The sequence below is a fragment of the Geotrypetes seraphini genome, chromosome 2 (assembly GCF_902459505.1).
Source record: "Geotrypetes seraphini chromosome 2, aGeoSer1.1, whole genome shotgun sequence".
NCBI classification, from domain to species: Eukaryota; Metazoa; Chordata; class Amphibia; order Gymnophiona; family Dermophiidae; genus Geotrypetes; species Geotrypetes seraphini.
Genome location: NC_047085.1, coordinates 49,281,405 through 49,301,778, shown reverse-complemented (window position 1 = coordinate 49,301,778; position 20,374 = coordinate 49,281,405). Strand labels below are relative to the sequence as shown.

Sequence of the window (20,374 nt, the reverse complement as noted above, 5' to 3'; positions counted from 1 at the left end):
CGCACTAGCCGATTTACTGCACACTAAAAATTAGCGTTCGCTAAATGCTGACGCGTCCATAGAATATAATGGGCGCGTTAGCATTTAGCACACGCTAAATTGGCTAGCGCGCCTAAGTTAAGATGGAAAAGCGTCCTTAAATAAGAAGCTTTTTAGTTTACCCTTAAAATGATGGCGTATTCTTTCTTCTCTTAGATGCAGAGGTAACGCGTTCCACAAGTGAGATGCAGTGACAGAAAACCTTTCTAGACGTTTAATACCAATCCTCCAAGAAGGAACAGATAATAGTTTTTGATCCGTGGATCTAAAAGCTCATGAAGGTGTATATTACATTACATTACAGATTTCTATTCCGCCATTACCTTTCGGTTCAAAGCGGATTACAAAAAGAGTTATGGAAGAAGGGTTACAATGTTAGATCAGAGAAGGTTTCCAAGAGAGGGAAAAGTAGGATCTGGGGTTAGGGAGGGGATGGTAAGAGGGAGGTTAAGCTTTATCATGGTATTAAACTTTATTAAGGGATTTCTTGAAGAGTATAGTTTTTATTTCCTTTCTGAACATCTTGTAGTCTGGGGTTGTTGTCAACAGGTTGGAGACTTGGTTGTCTATCTTCGCTGCCTGAGTGGCCAGTAGTCCGTTGTATAGTTTTTTTCCGTTTTACTTCTTTGATTGGGGGGGTAAGTGAATGGGGTGTGTGTTTTTCTATGCCTGGTAGAGGTGGTTTGGATGAGGCGGTCGTTTAGGTAGGTTGGGCTGTCTCCATTTATAGTTTTAAATAGTATACAGTGGAATTTAAATTGTATTCTTTCCTGGATTGGAAGCCAATGAGAATTGATGAATGCCTCAGTAATGTGATCATGTTTTTTCAATGAATCATGTTTTTTCAATGATCATGTTTTTTCAACGAGTCTCAAGCTGTATTCTGAATTGTCTGTAAATGGAATCAGTAATTTATAGATAAATTCAGGCGCCTTTGAAAAAAGTGTTTTAAATGAGAGTAATATTATTTTGTACGAGATCCAATGTGCCCCTGGAATTAAAACACCACACATGCAAGAATACTATAAAAACCTGACAGTTGTACAAAATTCCTTTTATCAGTCCTCAATCACAATAGGGGGTGAACTTTCTGACTTTCCACTAAGCAGCTGGAAGCTGTGTGGGATACCTTCCCTTGTGTTCCTGCTGGTATTGAGTGGTGCAAAAGCTCGGCAGTGGACACTTTCACACACCAGAGACTGGGGGTTGGGGGGGGGATATTGATGATACATAGATGAGTGAAAGAAACTCCTGTTGTAATGTATTTTGAATTGCAATTTTTAGAATGTGAAAAAAAAATGTTCAGGGGTGTGAAGACTTTATAAAGCATTAACTTGGTAAACTTCTGAATAGAAGCAATACATTGCCACAGTTGCTTTGGAATAGGTCAACTGTGCTGAAGAGGGAGCAGCAGAGTCTCTCTGCAGATTGGGAAGGGAGAGGGCTTAAGTACACTACAGTGTACTGTTTCAGTTTAACAAAGGCTGTTTTAATCACTTTCCTTCGGTATGTGTATGTGCCTCTGGCAGGACGCGTGTGCCGTAGAATGAAGCTGCAGGTGGGAACAGATTTGTGTCACATGTGCTGAAGCGAGAGCATCTAAGTCCATACTGTGACTGGGTAAGACCCGCAGCTTGTCTCTTCCTGTGCTTGGACTTTAATGAAAGTATCATCACTCTTCAGCCCAAACTTTGGAAAGCAACTTTATCTGAACCGTGGGAGCATTTTCCTTTGCTTCTCTAAAGTGAAGGCATACAGCAAACAGCCTTCTAGCAATGAAGGGACCAGAAAAAGCTTACTTGGTGAGTGAAAGAGCCATCAAGATGTACTCCATAGCTGAGAACAGGTAATGCAGCCTTCTGTTTGCTTTGTTTTTTGCTATGAATTTTGCATTTCATTGACCGGTTCATATAAAGAGCTGACTACATTAAGGTCAAAACGTTTATGCAGTGGTATATCTTGGATGGAAATAAATAGAAGCACGTTCTTCCAGAATACAATAAGAGTTTTAATAAATGTTCTCATTAGGTAAATGATGCTTGATCGTCTTTCGTGCAAAAAGTGTTTCTACTCATTTGCCAGTGACTTTTTGATTATAAGTGGTAGTATTGGTTTGCAAATTGGGAAGAAAATTATATTTTGTGTAATGCCCATAATTTAATATCAAATCAATCGGAAAATTTTTTTTATAGGACTTTGTAGAATCTCTCTCTCTACTTTTTTCTTTTCTTTGCATTATTCCCTCCTCTCACGAGAACTGAAGGCACCGTTCGGAGGGCGGTGCTGGCCCAGGCAGGCGGGCAGAAATCTCGTGCCTGCTGGCTGACGCTGAAAACACCATTCAGAGGGCGGTGCTGACATCGCTGGACCACCAGGCAATGGGAGAGGCTTAAGGAGGTTTTGAACAGGACAGGAAGAGGCTGCGCGGGCCCAGGCAGGCGGGCTGAGGGCTAGCGCCTGCCGGACGATGCACCGCTGGACCACTAGGCAAAGGGGGAGATTTGAAGAGGGACAGGACTTGGTGGGGAGTGTTTTAAAAAGTGACAAGGGTTAAAAAAGGTACTGGGGGTGTTTTTAAAAGGCCCGACTGGGGTGTGTGTGTGTGTGTGTAAAAAAATTATATCTTCGCTACGGGACGGGACAGGGGTGTTGTAAAAAAGAAAGAGGATTAAAAAAGATACTGGGAGTGTTTTTAAAAGGCCCAACCGGGGGGGGGGGGGGGAGGGTGCTGGTGTTAAAAATTTATATATTTGCTACCGGACAGAACAGGAGTGTTTTAAAAAGGTACGGTGGTTAAAAAAGGTTGTTTTAAATTTTTGTTTCATTGTTCTGCATACTGGAGGTTGCCTCCTGCTCTAAGAGGGGGTGGGGGGTTCATGCTGTGGTATTCCTGATTACTATTCCAGTTTTGTTTGGGACTTGTTTCTATTTTGGCTATGCCCTGTTTGTAATTTATTTTGGAAACCAATAAGAACTTAAGAACATAAGAATTGCCACTGCTGGGCCAGACCAATGGTCCATCATGCCCAGCAGTCCTCTCACGTGGCAGCCCTCTGGTCAAAGACTAGCACCCTAACCTGAGACTAGCCCTACCAGCGCACGTTCTTGTTCAGCAGGAACTTGTCTAACTTTGTCTTGAATCCCTGGAGGGTGTTTTCCCCTATAACAGCCTCCGGAAGGGCATTCCAGCTTTCTACCACTCTCTGGGTGAAGAAGAACTTCCTTACGTACAGAATCGATCCCCTTTCAACTTTAGAGAGTGCCCTCTCGTTCTCCCTACCTTGGAGAGGGTGAACAACCTGTCCTTATCTACTAAGTCTATCCCCTTCAGTACCTTGAATGTTTTGATCATGTCCCCTCTCAATCTCCTCTGTTCGAGGGAGAAGAGGCCCAGTTTCTCTAATCTTTCGCTGTATGGCAGCTCCTCCAGCCCTTTAACCATCTTAGTCGCTCTTCTCTGGACCCTTTCGAGTAGTACTGTGTCCTTCTTCATGTACGGTGACCAGTGCTGGTGAGGGCGCACCATGGCCCGGTACAGCGGCATGTTAACTTTCTCTGATCTGTTCGTGATCCCCTTCTTTATCATTCCAAGCATTCTGTTTGCCCTTTTTGCTGCCGCCACACATTGCGTGAACGGTTTCATCGAATTGTCGATCAGAACTCCCAAGTCCTTTTTCTGGGAGGTCTCTCCAAGTACTGTCCCGGACATCCTGTATTCGTGTATGAGATTTTTGTTACCGACATGTATCACTTTACACTTATCCATGTTGAACCTCATCTGCCATGTCGATGCCCATTCCTTGAGCCTGATTATGTCATGTTGTAGATCTTCGCAATCCCCCTGCATCTTCAATACTCTGAATAACTTCATATCGTCCGCAAATTTAATCACCTCGTTTGTCATACCTATGTCCAGATCGTTTATAAAGATGTTAAAGAGCACGGGTCCAAGCACCGAGCCCTGCGGCACCCCACTGGTGAGTCTCTTCCAGTCCGAGTATTGTCCATTTACCCCCACTCTCTGTTTCCTATGCTCCATCCAGTTTTTAATCCACGGAAGTATTTCACCCTCGATTCCATGGCTCGCAATTTTCCGAAGTGGTCGTTCATGCGGAACCTTGTCGAACGCCTTCTGAAAATCCAGATATACAATGTCAACTGGATCGCCCTTGTCTATCTGTCTGTTTACTCCCTCAAAGAAGTGGAGCAAATTCGTCAAACACGATCTGCCTTTGCTAAAACCATGCTGACTGGTCCTCATCAGCCCGTGCCTGTCAAGGTGATCAATGATGCTGTCCTTTATCAGTGGCTCTACCATCTTTCCCGGTACCGAGGTCAGACTCACAGGTCTGTAGTTTCCCGGATCTCCCCTTGAACCTTTCTTGAAGATCGGCGTAACATTCGCCACCTTCCAGTCTTCTGGAATCTTTCCCGATTTGATTGACAGATTGGCTATTAGTTGAAGCAGTTCAGCTATGGTCCCTTTCAGTTCCTTGATGACCCTCGGATTGATGCCATCCGGCCCCGGGGATTTATCGCCCTTTAGCCTATCAATCTGCCTACAAACCTCCTCTAGACTTACCGTCAATTCTGTCAGCTTTCTGTCTTTGTTTCCAGCATATAGCCTGATCAGTTCCGGTATGCTGTGTACATCTTCTTTGGTAAATACAGACTGTCACAACCCCAGCCTTAAGGTTAAGCTTGTGCCAGGTAAATCTCCTCATAATCCAACCCTTACCCTGAAAAGGGCTAACCAGTGTGACAGCTTAAACTCAGACAGACAGATAGAGTTTGAGTTCCAATTGAACCACCAGGTTACAGAACCCTGGGGAGGGGAAGAGGAGTGGGAGAACAGCCTGGAGCAGCAGGAGGTGCCTTACAAAAAAGGACAGCCTAAGAGGCAGGCTCAGAGCTCAGGTAATGCACAACTGCTGGGTCCAATTAAGGCCCAAAGGAAGACTCAGCAGAAGCAGCAAGTTGCCCTACCCCCTCACAGGTTAGGGCGTGTCCAGCTCAGGGCTTTAGAAGCTGAGCTGAGGAAGAACAATTCAGTCTACCCTGGGCCAGCCCAGGAAGGAGGCTCGAGGGACTGAGCTCCTGAATCCCCACAGAATCAGGATATTGAAATGCTGGATGCAACTACTGTCCCTGAGGCAAACCAGCCAGCCAGCCAGGATGCCATAGAGCTGATGGATACCTCCATGAAACCTGAAGAAATCCACATGGACGAGAGCTAAGTGAATTTCCTGACTGTGTGCTTTTGAATTGTGAAGTTTTCTTTTGGACTGTCTGAAAGCACAAGTGTGAGCAGTGCTAAGCTCACGGCTGGAGTTGGAGCCTTAATTTTTGGGACATTGAAAGGAGTGTGCTTTTCTGCATTTTTACTTTTGCCTTTTTGCTGTTGGTGTGGGACTGTATTGCTGGTTGTGTGTAGGGATAGTAGTGGGGAGAATCCACACAAGATCCTCGGGTTGGGATTGTGGGGCCAATTTTTGGCAAGTTAAAAAAAGTATAGTGGATTCGACTACTCCCCTCCCCCACCAGCTTGTTAAGTTGGCTGGGGAAGGCCTGTTAAAAGCCAGGCCTAATCAGCAAGTGCTAAGAGAACTGAAGAGATATAGTGAAGAGCCAGTATAAAGGCTGGGCCGTTTTTGTAGCTCTTATAAGAACATAAGAACATAAGAAGCGCCATCTCCGGATCAGACCTTCGGTCCATCAAGTCCGGCGATCCGCACACGCGGAGGCCCCGCCAGGTATACACCTGGTTTATTTTATAGCCACCCTATCTTTATATGCCTTTCTCAAGGAGATATGCATCTAGTTTGCTTTTGAAGCCTAGGACTGTCGATTCCGCAATAATCTCCCCCGGGAGAGTATTCCAGATGTCCACCACTCTCTGTGTGAAGCAGAACTTCCTGACATTAGTCCTGAACCTGTCCCCCCTTAGCTTCATTTCATGTCCTCTTGTCCGTGTCAAATTGGACAATGTAAATAATCTTCTCTGCTCTATTTTGTCGATTCCTTTCAGTATTTTGAAGGTCTCGATCATATCCCCACGCAGTCTCCTTTTCTCAAGGGAGAACAATCCCAGTGTTTTAAGTCGATCCTCATATTCCAGTTTCTCCATACCCTTCACTAGTTTAGTTGCTCGTCTCTGCACCCTCTCCAGCAGTTTTATATCCTTCTTTAGGTAGGGAGACCAATGTTGGACGCAGTATTCCAAGTGAGGTCTGACCATTGTCCTATAAAGCGGCATTATTACTTTCTCCGATCTACTCGAGATTCCTTTCTTTATCATGCCCAACATTCTATTTGCCTTCTTTGCCGCTGCCGCGCATTGTGCCGACGGCTTCAGGGTCCTATCTATCAGTACACCCAGGTCTCTTTCTTGTTCACTTTTTCCCAGAGTTGCACCTGTCATTTTGTACTCGTATTCCTTATTCTTACTGCCTAAATGCATTACCTTGCATTTCTCCACGTTGAACCTCATTTGCCATTTCTCCGCCCATTTTTCTAACCGACACAAATCGCTCTGGAGTTCCTCACTATCCTCCTGCGATCTGATTGCCCGGCAGAGTTTTGTGTCGTCTGCAAACTTGATGATCTCACTGGATGTTCCGTTTTCCAAGTCATTGATATAAATATTAAAAAGGATCGGCCCAAGTACCGAGCCCTGGGGTACACCACTAGTCACTTTCTCCCAGTCAGAGAACTTCCCATTTATGCCCACTCTCTGCTTTCGGTTTTCCAGCCATTTGCCTATCCATCTTTGTATATCTCCCTCTATGCCATGGCTTTGTAGTTTCCTGAGAAGTCTTTCGTGTGGAACTTTGTCGAACGCTTTCTGGAAATCCAAGTATATTATGTCCACCGGCTTTCCACTATCAATTTGCTCGTTCACGGTCTCAAAGAATTGGAGTAAATTCGTCAAACACGATTTCCCTTTCCTGAATCCATGTTGACTGGGTTTCATCAAGTCGTGTGTGTCCAAGTGCTGAACAATGCTATCCTTGATCAGTGATTCAATCATCTTGCCGGGGACAGACGTAAGACTCACAGGTCTATAGTTGCCCGGTTCTCCTCTCGATCCTTTTTTGAAAATTGGTGTGACGTTTGCTTTCTTCCAGTCGTCTGGTATCTGACCTGTTCTGATTGACAGGTTTGCAAGTTTTTGCAATAACTCTCCGATTTCAACCTTCAATTCCTTCAAGACTCTCGGGTGAATTTCATCCGGTCCAGGGGATTTGTCACTTTTAAGTTTGTCGATCTGGTAGTATATCTGATCCAAGTTCACTTCAACTGTGGTGAGGCTGTCCTCTATTTCTCCTGTAAACAGTTTCTCCGCTTCAGGTATTGTTGAGGTGTCCTCCTTCGTAAAGACGGAGGCAAAGAAGGAATTTAGTTTGTCTGCGATTTGTTTATCTTCCTTGATGTACCCTTTTACTCCCTTGTCGTCCAGGGGTCCCACTGCCTCTTTTGCAGGTTTTTTCCCCTTCACGTATCTAAAAAAGGGCTTGAAGTTTTTGGCCTCCCGGGCTATTTTTTCCTCATAGTCCTGTTTTGCATCCCTCACCGCTTTGTGACATTTCTTCTGTTCATCTTTATGTTTGTTCCAGGCTTCGGTTGTCTTCGTGCATTTCCATATTTTGAAAGAGTCCTTCTTTTCTTTTATGGCTTCCTTCACCTGTATGGTAAGCCATGCCGGTTCTCCTTTGCCTTTAGTTCTCCGATTTTTAGAAATCCTCGGAATGTAGAGATCTTGTGCTTCTGCAATAGTATTTTTCAATAGGCACCATGCCTGATCTACTGTTTCAAGTTTGTCCACCATCTTCTCGAGTCGTTTTGTTACCATGGCTCTCATGCAATCGTATTTACCCTTTTTAAAGTTTAAGGTGGTGGTTAAGGTTTTGGCATGTTTCCTTTTCCCGATGTCCAGTTTAAAGTTGATTACATTGTGATCACTCGTTCCCAATGGAGCCCTGACTTCTACTTCTGTTATCGGTCCCTTGAGACCATTTAGGACTAAGTCCAAGATGGCGTCGCCTCTTGTCGGCTCTTTTACCATTTGCTCCAGGAAGCAATCCCCTAGCACCTCCAGGAACTTGGCCTCCTTGCCGCAGTTGGAGGCTCCTAGTTTCCAGTCTATTCCTGGGAGATTGAAGTCTCCCAATATAACTACATTGCCTGTCCTGCATACTTGTTTAATTTCTTCCATCATTTCTGAGTCAGTGTCTACCGCCTGTCCTGGGGGACGATAGTAAAGGCCAATTTTTGTATCTGCGCCATTTTGACCAGGAATTTTGATCCAGAGGGACTCCAGCTTCTCTTTCCTGTCTGTTGTAATCATTCCAACAGAATCTATTTCTTCCTTAACATATAGGGCAATACCTCCACCTTTCTGCCCTTCTCGATCCCTTCTATATAGTTTGTATCCCTGTAGTACTGTGTCCCATTTGTTTTCTTCATTCCACCATGTTTCTGTTATGCCAATGATATCCATGTTCTCCTGTCTTGCTATCATCTCTAGTTCTCCCATTTTGTTTCCTATACTTCTAGCATTTGTATATATGCATCTAAGTTCCCTTCGTGTTACCTTTTTGGACCTTCTACTCTTGGCTGTCCTTACAGTTTTATTTACGGTATCCTTTACTGCTCCTGTGTTATCTTCCATGTTTGCTGTGTGGTCATCCCCTCCTGTGTCTGAGTTGTCCCTTCCTGCTTGTTCTCCTTTGTTGGCTGTGAGGTCGACCTCTCTTATGTATGAGTAGTAGTCCTTTGTTCCTACGTCGGGGCATCCTGTTGTCCATACCATCGACCCTTTTTGAGTGGTGGGGACTGTAAGAAGGAGCTGCCACAGAACTGTGGACACTTACCTGCAAGAAAGGGTTGGGCTGTCTGTTAGCCAGTCCCAAATTTTCTGTTTATGTTTGTTTTGAATTCAAAGACTAAACTGTAGCAGTTGCTACTTGGGGAATAAAATTGGACTCAAGTTTATTGAAAAACTTTATTGTTCCTGACCTTTTGCTTTATTTTACTCTTAAGAACCAGCAGGACCTTCAACTTCCTTTGAAGGCACATCGAGTTCGGTGTTTGTTGAGCCCTGGTTGGTGACCATTTGCAAAACCCGGCACCGGCAGGCTCACAAGACGCAAAAAAAATGTTCAGTTTGTTGGCAATTGCTTTGTCCTCTTTTAGCACTCTTTTTATTCCATGGTCATCCAACGGTCCCACCGCTTCCTTCACGGGTCGTTTCCCCTTAATATATCGAAAGAATGGCTTGAAGTTCTTCACCTCCTTAGCTATTTTTTCCTCATAGTCTCTTTTGGCCCCTTTTACCGCCTTATGGCACCTGCGTTGATGTTTGTGCTTGTTCCAATTTTTGTCTGTTTTTGACCTTTTCCATTCCTTAAATGAAGTTTTTTTGTCTCTGATCGCTTTCTTCACCTCTACAGTGAACCACGCCGGTTCTTTGTTCTTTTTCCTCTTGGATCTCTTGTTGATACGTGGTATATATAGATTTTGCGCCTCAGTGACTGTGTTCTTTAAAAGGGACCAAGCTTGTTCTAGCATTTTTACAGTGCTTATCCTCTTCTTAATCTTCTTCCCTACCATGAGTCTCATCCCTTCATATTTCCCTTTTCGGAAGTTCAGTGCCGTGGCTGTTGTTTTGGACCAATTTTTCTCCCCTGCGTCCATTTCAAAGCGGATCATATTGTGATCGCTGCTTCCCAGCATCCCTTCTACTTCTACATCTTGTGCCGGTCCTCGCAGGCCATTTAGAATTAAGTCCAGAATTGCATTTCCTCTAGTATTTTCCTTGACAAGTTGTTCCAGGAAGCAATCGCCTACAGCATCCAAGAACTTGGTCTCCCTAATGCAGCTGGAGGTGCCTAGGTTCCAGTCTATTCCCGGATAGTTGAAGTCACCCATGATAACTGTGTTGCCTCCCTTGCAGTTGTGTTTAATCTCATCTGTCATTTCTCCGTCAATTTCTTCAGACTGCCCTGGGGGTTGATAGTAGATGCCGATCTTCATTTCCAGAAAATATCTATGTAATGTAATCTAGACTGATAGTATACAGTATATCAAGAGAATGTCCAGATTTTATTTTAAATAATCAGTTCTTGAAAACCTGACGCCTCAGCCCCACCACTCCACCGCAATATTCGATTCAAAAAAGCGGGAGATTTACTGTGGGAGCTTCATCATTGGCTGTCGGGTTTGAAACAGTTTATATTCACCTATTTTTTAGTATTTTTATATATTTTTGTTCAATTTAAAGAATAAATATTATAAAACTCTTCAATTCTTAGTTTTCATAATATAAATTGTAAAAGTTGTTTATATACTCATCTCAGCATAAACCCAGGGAGTCAGACCCGACATGTTTCACACGAATGTGTTTTATCAAGGGTCTCCCTGTCGGGTATAGAAAAGAGAGAAAAAGTCACATACAGTTGTATAACCTCCCCCTTCAATATCTACTACGTTTCAGATTGATATTCATTATCGCTTTGATGGTGTACTCACCAAGGGCGCCGCTGTCATCTGACTCCACATTATTCATGAGAAAAAGATGTCAGGACCAATAGGACGCAGGGGGTGGAGACTTTTGAAGCCAGCGGGAGGGGATTTAAATTCCACTCCAAGGACGCCGCCGCCATCTTTTTCTCATGAATAATGTGGAGTCGGATGACAGCGGCGCCCTTGGTGAGTACACCATCAAAGCGATAATGAATATCAATCTGAAACGTAGTAGATATTGAAGGGGGAGGTTATACAACTGTATGTGACTTTTTCTCTCTTTTCTATACCCGACAGGGAGACCCTTGATAAAACACATTCGTGTGAAACATGTCGGGTCTGACTCCCTGGGTTTATGCTGAGATGAGTATATAAACAACTTTTACAATTTATATTATGAAAACTAAGAATTGAAGAGTTTTATAATATTTATTCTTTAAATTGAACAAAAATATATAAAAATACTAAAAAATAGGTGAATATAAACTGTTTCAAACCCGACAGCCAATGATGAAGCTCCCACAGTAAATCTCCCGCTTTTTTGAATCGAATATTGCGGTGGAGTGGTGGGGCTGAGGCGTCAGGTTTTCAAGAACTGATTATTTAAAATAAAATCTGGACATTCTCTTGATATACTGTATACTATCAGTCTAGATTACATTACATAGATATTTTCTGGAAATGAAGATCGGCATCTACTATCAACCCCCAGGGCAGTCTGAAGAAATTGACGGAGAAATGACAGATGAGATTAAACACAACTGCAAGGGAGGCAGTTTTATTTAAAATAAAATCTGGACATTCTCTTGATATACTGATCTTCATTTCCAGGCCATTTGTTCCTGGAATTTTGACCCATAGAGACCCTAACCTATCCGTCAGTTTTGGCATGTTCTCTCCAGTAGATTCAATTTCCTTTTTGACGTATATGGCAACGCCCCCACCTTTTTGAGCCACTCTGTTTCTGCGGTATAGTTTGTATCCCGATAGCACAGTGTCCCAAACGTTTTCCTCAGTCCACCATGTTTCCGTGATGCCTATGATGTCAACATTATCTTTTTGTGCCTTGGCTTCTAATTCACCCATCTTATTTCTAAGGCTCCTTACGTTCGTGTACATACATTTGAATTTGACGCCTGTTCCTTTCTTGCATTTCCTTCCCTCTTGTGTACCATAAAAAAGAGAGGGGGGATTAAAAAAGGTACTGGGGGGCAGGTTACAGGACAGGGCAGTGCAGTGGGACAGGGAATAGAGCCTGGCACGGAGTGTAGGGTTGGGTGCAGAGCCTGACAGGAAGAATTTGGTTCAGAATGGTTTTTTTCTTGTTTTCCTCCTCTAAATTTAGGGTGCGTCTTATGGTCAGGTGCATCTTATGAAGCAAATAATACGGTATCTCTATCCCTGTCCCATTCCTGCAAGTTCTGTCCTTATCTGTTTGAGGCTTGTGCAGATGAAGATAAAACTTGGGGAAGGACAGGGCCAGAATTCCCAGGGATGGGACAGAGATGGAGATAGATCTGGCAGGGACAGGGACAAATTTGTCCCTGTGTCATTCTCTAAACCCCCCATGCCCAGTTCAGATATCACCTGTTTTTCTGTTATCTTTTATCCCCCCTGACTATGTTAGGGACCACTCCCCTCTCTGAATCACTCTTGAACCTTCCCCCACCCTCGTAATCCAGTAGCCCTCCAAGTTTACCTTTCAACTTTTTTACTTTTATTTTTGCATAGCAGCAACAGCGTTTCATGGAAAGTTGCCTGTGCTGGCCCTGGAGTCTCCTCTCTGCAGTGCCCCTGTGCGGGGTGGAAAGAGACAGAGAAGAGGCTCTTCTCTCATACTCTCTCCCCTAGTCTGTCATCTCTCTCACTCCCACCCTTCCCCACCTGCAGATCTGGCATTTCTTCCTCTCCCCTGCTATGGGTCTGGGTTCTCCCTCTCTCTCCACTTTCACATGACTGGTTTCTTCTCCATTCTCCCTTTCTACATATCTGGTTTCTTCTCCCTCACCACATACACATTTGTGGTTTTTCTGTCTCTCTCCCTTCATTCCAACCTATGTGGCATCGCTCCCTCTCCCTTCATGTCTCCTGCTCCTGCTCACAGTCCTCCAAAAGCAGTGAGTTACTGACATCCAGGAAGACACACTACTTCCTGCTGCTCAGGCTTCTCTCTGCTGCTACCCCACCTCCTCTGATGTAACTTCCTGTGGGCAGAGCAGCAGCAGAGAGAAGCCTCAGGCAGCAGGAAGTAGTGTGTTTTGCTGCATGCTGGTGACTTACTGCTTTTAAAGGACCACGAAGTAGACAAGAGGAGAGAAAGATACTACTGAACCTGTTGGAGCCTGGGGATGAAGGAGAGGTACACTGAGAGCTGTATATAAAAACAGATGCCGATACACCACATGGGCACTTACTGGCACAAAGAAAACTCTGCTCTTTAGAGATTTATTTGATTAGTTGTTTGATTGCAGTGATGTTGACCTTGCACACTATCCCCCTAATTCTCTAATTTTGTGCGCACATTTTCATGCTTACTGCACACAATTTTGTACGCAGTTTATAGAATAAGAACAGTTGCACATGTAACTTAATTGTTAAATTAGGTGCTAATTGGTATTAACCAATAATTGGAGTTAATTAATGCTAATTTATAGATAGCTGGCCTTAGTTGGTGTTCTATAACTTTCGTGTGTAATTCCTTTAGCATGCGACTGCTAGGAGGTTGTGGATATGGGAGGGGCATGGGTGGGTCAGGAGTGTGCTTAGCCCTTATGTGCTAAAGTTCTAGAATACGATCAGTTACATGTGAGCATTTACATCAGTCTTTGACGTGGCGTAAGTGCCAAAGTTAGATGCTAAAATCAGACGTGGAATCGAGGGTGAAGTACTCACGTGGATTAGAAACTGGCTGGCGGATAGGAAACAGAGAGTGGGTGGGCAAATGGACAATACTCGGACTGGAAAAGCGTCACAAGTGGAGTGCCGCAGGGTTCAGTGCTTGGACCCATGCTCTTAAACATATTTATAAATGACATGGAAATTGGTACGACGAGTGAGGTGATTAAATTTACAGACGATACAAACTTATTCAGAGTAGTGAAGACGCGGGAGGACTGCGAAGATCTGCAACGTGACATAAACACGCACGAGAAATGGGCTGCGACAAGGCAAATGAGGTTTAACGTGGATAGGTGTAAGGTGGTGCATGTTGGTAACAAATCTTATACACGAATATAGGATGTCCAGTGCAGTATTTGAAGAGACCCCCCCAGGGAAGAGACTTGGGAGTATTGGTCGACAAGTCAATGAAGCCGTCTGCGCAATGTGCAGCGGCGGCAAAAGGGCAAACAGAATGCTAGGAATGATTAAGAAGGGGATCACGAACAGATTGGAGAAGGTTATCATGCTGCTGTACCGGGTCATGGTACGCCCTCCCCTGGAATACTGCATCCAGCACTGGTCGCCGTATATGAAGAAGGACACAGTACTACTCGAAAGGGTCCAGAGAAGAGCAACTAAAATGGTAAAAAGGGGCTGGAGGAGTTGCCGTACAATGAGAGATTAGAGAAACTGGGCCTTTTCTCCCTTGAAAAGAGGAGACAGAGGGAACATGATCGAAACATTCAAGAAAATGAAAGGAATAGACTTAGTAGATAAAGACAGGTTGTTCACCCTCTCCAAGGTAGAGAGAAGGAGAGGGCACTCTCTAAAGTTAAAAGGGAATAGATTCCATACATACGTAAGGGAAGGAAGTTCTTCTTCACCCAGAGAGTGGTAGAAAACTGGAATGCTCTTCCGGAGGCTGTTACAGGGGAAAATACCCTCCACGGATTCAAGACAAAGTTAGACAAGTTCCTGCTGAACCAGATTGTACTCAGGTAAGGCTAGTCTCAGCTAGGGCACTGGTCTTTGACCTAAGGGCCGCCGCGTAAGCGGACTGCTGGGCACAATGGACCACTGGTCTGACCCAGCAGCGGCAATTCTTATGTTCTTATTCTATAAAGGCAATTATGCATATAATTGCTGATATAGACATCACTCTTAGCACCCAGCATTTTAGCTCCACTTTATGTGACTCTTATAGAATTACCTCCTCTCAGACAGAGATTTTACATTTGCAGGATTTTAGCTCAAATGAAAGCCCCAGGTTTCAAACAGGTTTCTTAGAGCTTGATAGTGTAGTTAAAACTTTTGTATGAATCCCTTTTTAAGGACAGACCCTGATTCACTACAGTTGGTGATCGTCGCTAAACCTGTTTTCACCTCCATGCAAATCATGTGTATGCAAATTTGATAGCGAATCAATCGCTGTTTGAAAATCGGCCAACAGAGATTGAGTTCCTATCTTTAGTGAATCTGGGCCAAAGTAATTGGTTCCCTTTCTATACTGTAGTATTAAAGGGAGCCAATTATCTAGAAAAAGATTGTTGAAGAACCATTGGCTAATTTCATATGTGAACAGAATTATAGCTAAATGATCTAGAAGCGTGAATGGGCCACAGATTAATCCAGTTCCATGGCATTATCCCCATGGATTAGTTTTAAATTGAACACTATCCGGTGTTCCACAAGGCTCACCATTATCCCCACTGCTTTTTAATGTTTATATGTCATCTTTAAGTGTGCAGTTATCCCAGTTGGGGATAAAGTTATTTAGTTATGCAGACGCCTTCACGATTATTATCCCATTTGCTACCTCTGTTTTTGAAATTATTCCTAAGGCAACAGAAGTATTGGATTTGATGGAGCAATGGACTATTGAATTAAAGTTGAAGCTTAACTCAGAAAAAATGAAATTTTTTGTCGCTTCACCTCATCCGTTTGACAACAACATACCATTGTGCATTAATAAATTTAATTATCTTGATTCAACCTACTGTTAAAATTTTGGGTATAATATTGGACCAGGGATTAACAATGAAGGACCAAGTGGATTCTTTGATTAAAAAAGGTTTTTTTTTACTCTTTGGAAGTTCCGAACCATTAAGGCATATTTTGATGTCTCATCATTTAGAGTTCTGGTGCAATCTCTTATACTGAGTCAACTTGACTACTGCAACATTGCTTATTTAGCAATTTCTCAGAAACATATGCACCGATTATGGATGGTGCAGAATACAGCGGTCAGGTTGATCTTTGGATTAAAAAAATATGACCATGTGACACCCTTTTATCGGGTGTTGCATTGGTTGCCAATGGAGGCGCGCGTAAAATTTTAATTCAGTTGCTTTTGTTTTAAGGTTCTGTTTGGTCTGACTCCTAGATATATAAATGAACTTTTTTTCTCTTACAACTAATAGACATAAAAGAAGCTCACATTTGATTTTTGCTTTTCCGCCTGTTAAAGAATGCAAACTTTAAAAATATCATCAGCATCTTCTTTCATATCAAGCAGTAGCATGGAGCAAAGATCTTCTAGATCAATTGCTCATTTTTACTGAAATTTATGGGGAATTTAGAAAACATCTAAAAACACATTTATTTCTGAAGTACCTAGGTAGTTAATTTGTAAAAAATTTATATTATGTAATTATCAGATTTTAGGGGTCCTTTTATCAAGCTGCGTTAGGGGTTTAACGCGTATTAAACCGCCTGCCGCGCTAGCCGCTAACGCCTGCATTTAGCAGGCATTAGTTTTTTAGCCGGCCACGGGGGTTAGCGCGTGATGAAATGTCCGACGTGCTAATCCCGTTAGCGCGTTTTGATAAAAGGACCCCTTAGGGTTTTTAGCCACTGGTTCTTACTTTTTAATTTCTTTCTGCCTTTATTGTATTTCAAATGTATTTGTTAAATTGTGTAAACCGCATAGAACTTCACGGTTTTGCGGTATATAAATAAACTGTTATTATTATTAAATTAACTTTGAAAAGTTACAGTAAATTTGGCCTTAGCAGTACAGCAGGAGACAAGGAAATCACATGGTCTCATCAACATGAAGGTTTTTGTCAATCAATGAGCTGCATCTGTGAATTGTTTTGTGTGTGATGATCTTTTAAAGCTTGTAAATATTTGGGATTGTGCTATTGCCAAGATCCTGAATTGTGTTGCTCCTGTACAAGCCAAGAATAATAGAGGCATAGTCCAGGCATTCCAGCAATAGGGAAGTTGAATAATTATGAAGTAAGTTTTTCAAGTGAGGCAAAAGGATACTATTTAGTTTTATTTATACTTAATACAAAGCTCTGTTTTTCCAAAAAGTATTCGTAATACAGCCAGTCAATTGCAACAGTTTCTTTCCACAATAAAGGGCTCTTTTTAAGAAGCCGCGTTAGCGGCTTTAGCGCGCGCGCCTTTTAATCACGCGCTACCCCCCGCGCTAGCTGAAAAACTACCGCCTGCTCAAGAGGAGGTGGTAGCGGCTAGCACGTCCGGCGGTTTAGCGCGTGCTATTATGCGCGTCAAATCGCTACCGCGGCTTCGTAAAAGGAACCCATAGTGATTGCTGTTATGTCCTAGTGGAAAATACGATAGGGTGCTGAAAAGTTTTCAGCCCAACCAAGAAGAGAATGATGTGGATATGGTTTAATCAGTGATCTGAAACAATGTCAAAGCATAGAATTTCAGAACCAAAAAAGCACCAAGATTACAAGGATCCAAAATTATTGATATAACACAGTCAAACTGCGGGGTAAAGAGGTAACTCCAGCACAACTTTCTCATGTAAAAATATTTTTTAGTGTGAAGTGACTTCTCAGTGTGGGATTATGAGCTTTAAAGCGCACCTGAACTCCACAATAATGGAGCCATGGCTCCTTCACCCATTGAGGCAGAAATCCAAAGGGGCGGAGCCCAGCCACTTCCTAATCGCATACCATCATTGATGTCACCAATGTGCATAAATCGAATAGAGTTCTTGTGTTTGTGCATCTTATATAATAAAACCCTAAGCGTGCATGTGCACTCCTACCTGCGTGATCCGTAGGTCCGTGGCAGGTAGGAGTGCGCACTTAGCTTGGGACAACGGCCCCGCACTCGCGGACCCCAAGGTAATGTTCTGCGGTCTGGCCGGCTCCCTTACACTCCCTGGCCGAACTTATTTTTAAGTTCAAAGCCAGACAGACAGCGGGAGGGAGGGAGAAAGAAAGAAAGATAGACAGCGGGAGGGAGACAAAAAGAAAGGAAGAAAGACACAGGGGCAGGGAGAGAGACAGAAAGACAGACAAACAGACAAAGGGGGCCAGGGAGAGAGACAGACAGAAAGAAAGACAGCGGGAGGGAGAGAGACAGAAAGAAAGACAGACAGACATATATTCTAGCAACTGTTAATGTAACAGGCTTAAAGACTTGTGTAATAATAAGCTAATTCATATAATGATTTAAACAAATGTGTGTTACTATCTGCTGGAAATTTCCTTATTTCATCAAAATTTATTATCCAGATACTCTCAGGACCAGAGCTTAATAGAAGCATATACTGAAGAAAAATGAGAGAAATTTTATCTTCAAAAGAAAAGATGCTTCAGCCAACACGATATTCTTGGTGGCATTTAGTAGAGGCTTGCGTAGTCAAGTCATGCATAAGCCATACACTGGGTAGAAGGTTTCATTGTATTGTCTACGATGACACCCAGATCCTTTTCTTGGGCGCTAACCCCCTAGGTGGACCCTAGCATCTGGTAACTGTGATTTGGGTTATTCTTCCCAATGTGTATCACTTTCAATTTGTCCACATTGAATTTCATCTGCCACTTGAATGCCCAGTCTTCCAATTTCCTAAGGTCTGCCTGCAATTTTTCACAATCCGCATGAGTTTTAACAACTTTGAACAGTTTAGTGTCATCTGCAAATGGAACATACCAAAGAAATGACTGGTTATCATAAATAAAACTCTTCCCCTCGAGTTATTTAATCACCATACATTAGTGACACCAGCCTTATTGGATAAGCCAGTAGTTCACATATGAAATTAAAGGGGAATAATCAATATAGTAAAAAATTATTTTCACTATGATAAAGATGACAGATCACACATCATTCTAGAATTCAATTAATACTTTTGTGTTTTGTATATAAAATATTACATGCTCTGGCTCTTAACTATGGGGTCCTTTTACTAAACTGTGGTAAGCACTTGTATACGCTTATCGCAGGCTTACTGTGGAACCTTCAGTGCCATCCTGCAGTAAATTTGCATATCATAGAAACATAGAAATCTGTGCATTAAAATAAATTCTCCTAATTTTCTCTAAGGGGGCGTGTTTAGGAGTTGAGAGTGGGTATGATAGTGCTAATCAGGTAGTGTGTGCGACATTGCCGCATGCTAATTGATTAGAATGGTATTAGTGTATGGGTTTTTACCGCCTATAAAAGAAGGTCCAGCAGAAATATAAAGGAGTCATTTTACTAAGCTGCAGTAAAATCTGGACTTAAGATAGTTTAATGCGGGACTTTCTGCATCCAAGTCCTGATTGTACATGGCATATTTTAGGGCTTTTTCTGTTGTTCTAATTGCAGGTTGTGTGTTCATGTTCAGGGGCAATGTTAGGAAATTCTACTTTACGGAGAGGGTGGTGGATGCCTGGAATGCGCTCCCGAGAGAGGTGGTGGAGAGTAAAACTGTGACTGAGTTCAAAGAAGTGTGGGATGAACACAGAGGATTTAGAATCAGAAAATAATATTAAATATTGAACTAGGTCAGTTACTGGGCAGACTTGCACGGTCTGTGTTTGTATATGGCCGTTTGGTGGAGGATGGGCAGGGGAGGGCTTCAATGGCTGGGAGGGTGTAGATGGGCTGGAGTAAGTCTTAACAGAGATTTCGGCAGTTGGAACCCAAGCACAGTACCGGGTAAAGCTTTGGATTCTTGCCCAGAAATAGCTAAGAAGAAAAAATAAAAAATTTAAATTGAATCAGGTTGGGCAGACTGGATGGACCATTCGGGTCTTTATCTGCCGTCATCTACTATGTTACTATGTAAATTAGCTTGGGGTACCTGCAAAGAATTAACATGGGTGCGCTTGCTGCCTCATACGTTAATTAATCAATGTACTAGCTGGGTAATATGGGAGTGCCCACTCTCTGCCCATGATACGCCTCCGCCAAAAACATTAAAAAAATAGATTACATGCAGGGGAGTAAATGTAAAGAGGCAAATTACTGTAAAACACTCTAATGTGTTCTGCAGTAGCCAGTTAGTGTGCGCTAATTGCGCATTTAGGGCTTAACTAGAGGTTGACGAAATTTCACTTTTGGTTTCATATTCGGCACTGAAAAAGACACAAAACCCAGGTTTGGATTTCATCCAAAAATGTCTGTGCATTTTCAGCTGAAACTGAACCTCCTTCCCTCCCCCTCCCACGATCGCTCTCTCTTACCCCCGTCCATCCTGAACATCTGTACACCCTGGTGAAGCCCTGGTGGTCTAGTGGTCTCTACTGGGACAGGAACGAGCCCCACTTGTTCCTACCCCATACCACTGCTCCCTCAAAGCTCCCATGGGAAGTCTTAGCAGCCATTTTGCAATGGCAACTAACATGGGCAGTAGTGAGTCCTCTGCCCATACTGGTTCCAATTGGAAAATGGCTTCCGAGACAACCTGCAGCAGTTTTAGCAGCCATTTGGATTGGAGTGCTGCATGGGGCAGGAACAGTGAGGTCCATTCCTGCCCCCAAAGAGGCTACTAGATCACCAGGGGTGGTCGGTCAGACAGGAAGGGGCAGCAGAGAGTGATCTTGTGGGGGGGGGCCACCAGTAGGGGGCTGTTATGGTTGGGGGCATGGAATGGGGATAGTGGCATAGCAAGAGAAGGAGGTAGTGACACCTGGCTTTGCCCTGCTATGCACCTCCACACTCTTCCCCATTGCACATGCAC

At 43.3% G+C, this 20,374-nt stretch overlaps 1 protein-coding gene across 4 annotated transcripts in view; it reads left to right on the top strand.

Annotated features, from left to right (window-relative positions):
- The first annotated feature begins 1,478 nt into the window (after positions 1-1,478).
- SLC30A8 (solute carrier family 30 member 8) overlaps positions 1,479-20,374 on the top strand; it is a 52,839-nt gene continuing 33,943 nt past the window's right edge. For 2 of the 4 annotated variants that reach the window (XM_033933887.1, XM_033933886.1), the window contains exon 1: positions 1,479-1,885. In XM_033933887.1, the coding sequence (XP_033789778.1) occupies positions 1,815-1,885 (71 nt within the window). In that variant the 5' untranslated portion in view covers positions 1,479-1,814. The remainder of the gene's footprint in view (positions 1,886-20,374) is intronic. The other 2 variants (XM_033933889.1, XM_033933888.1) reach the window with 2 other exon arrangements.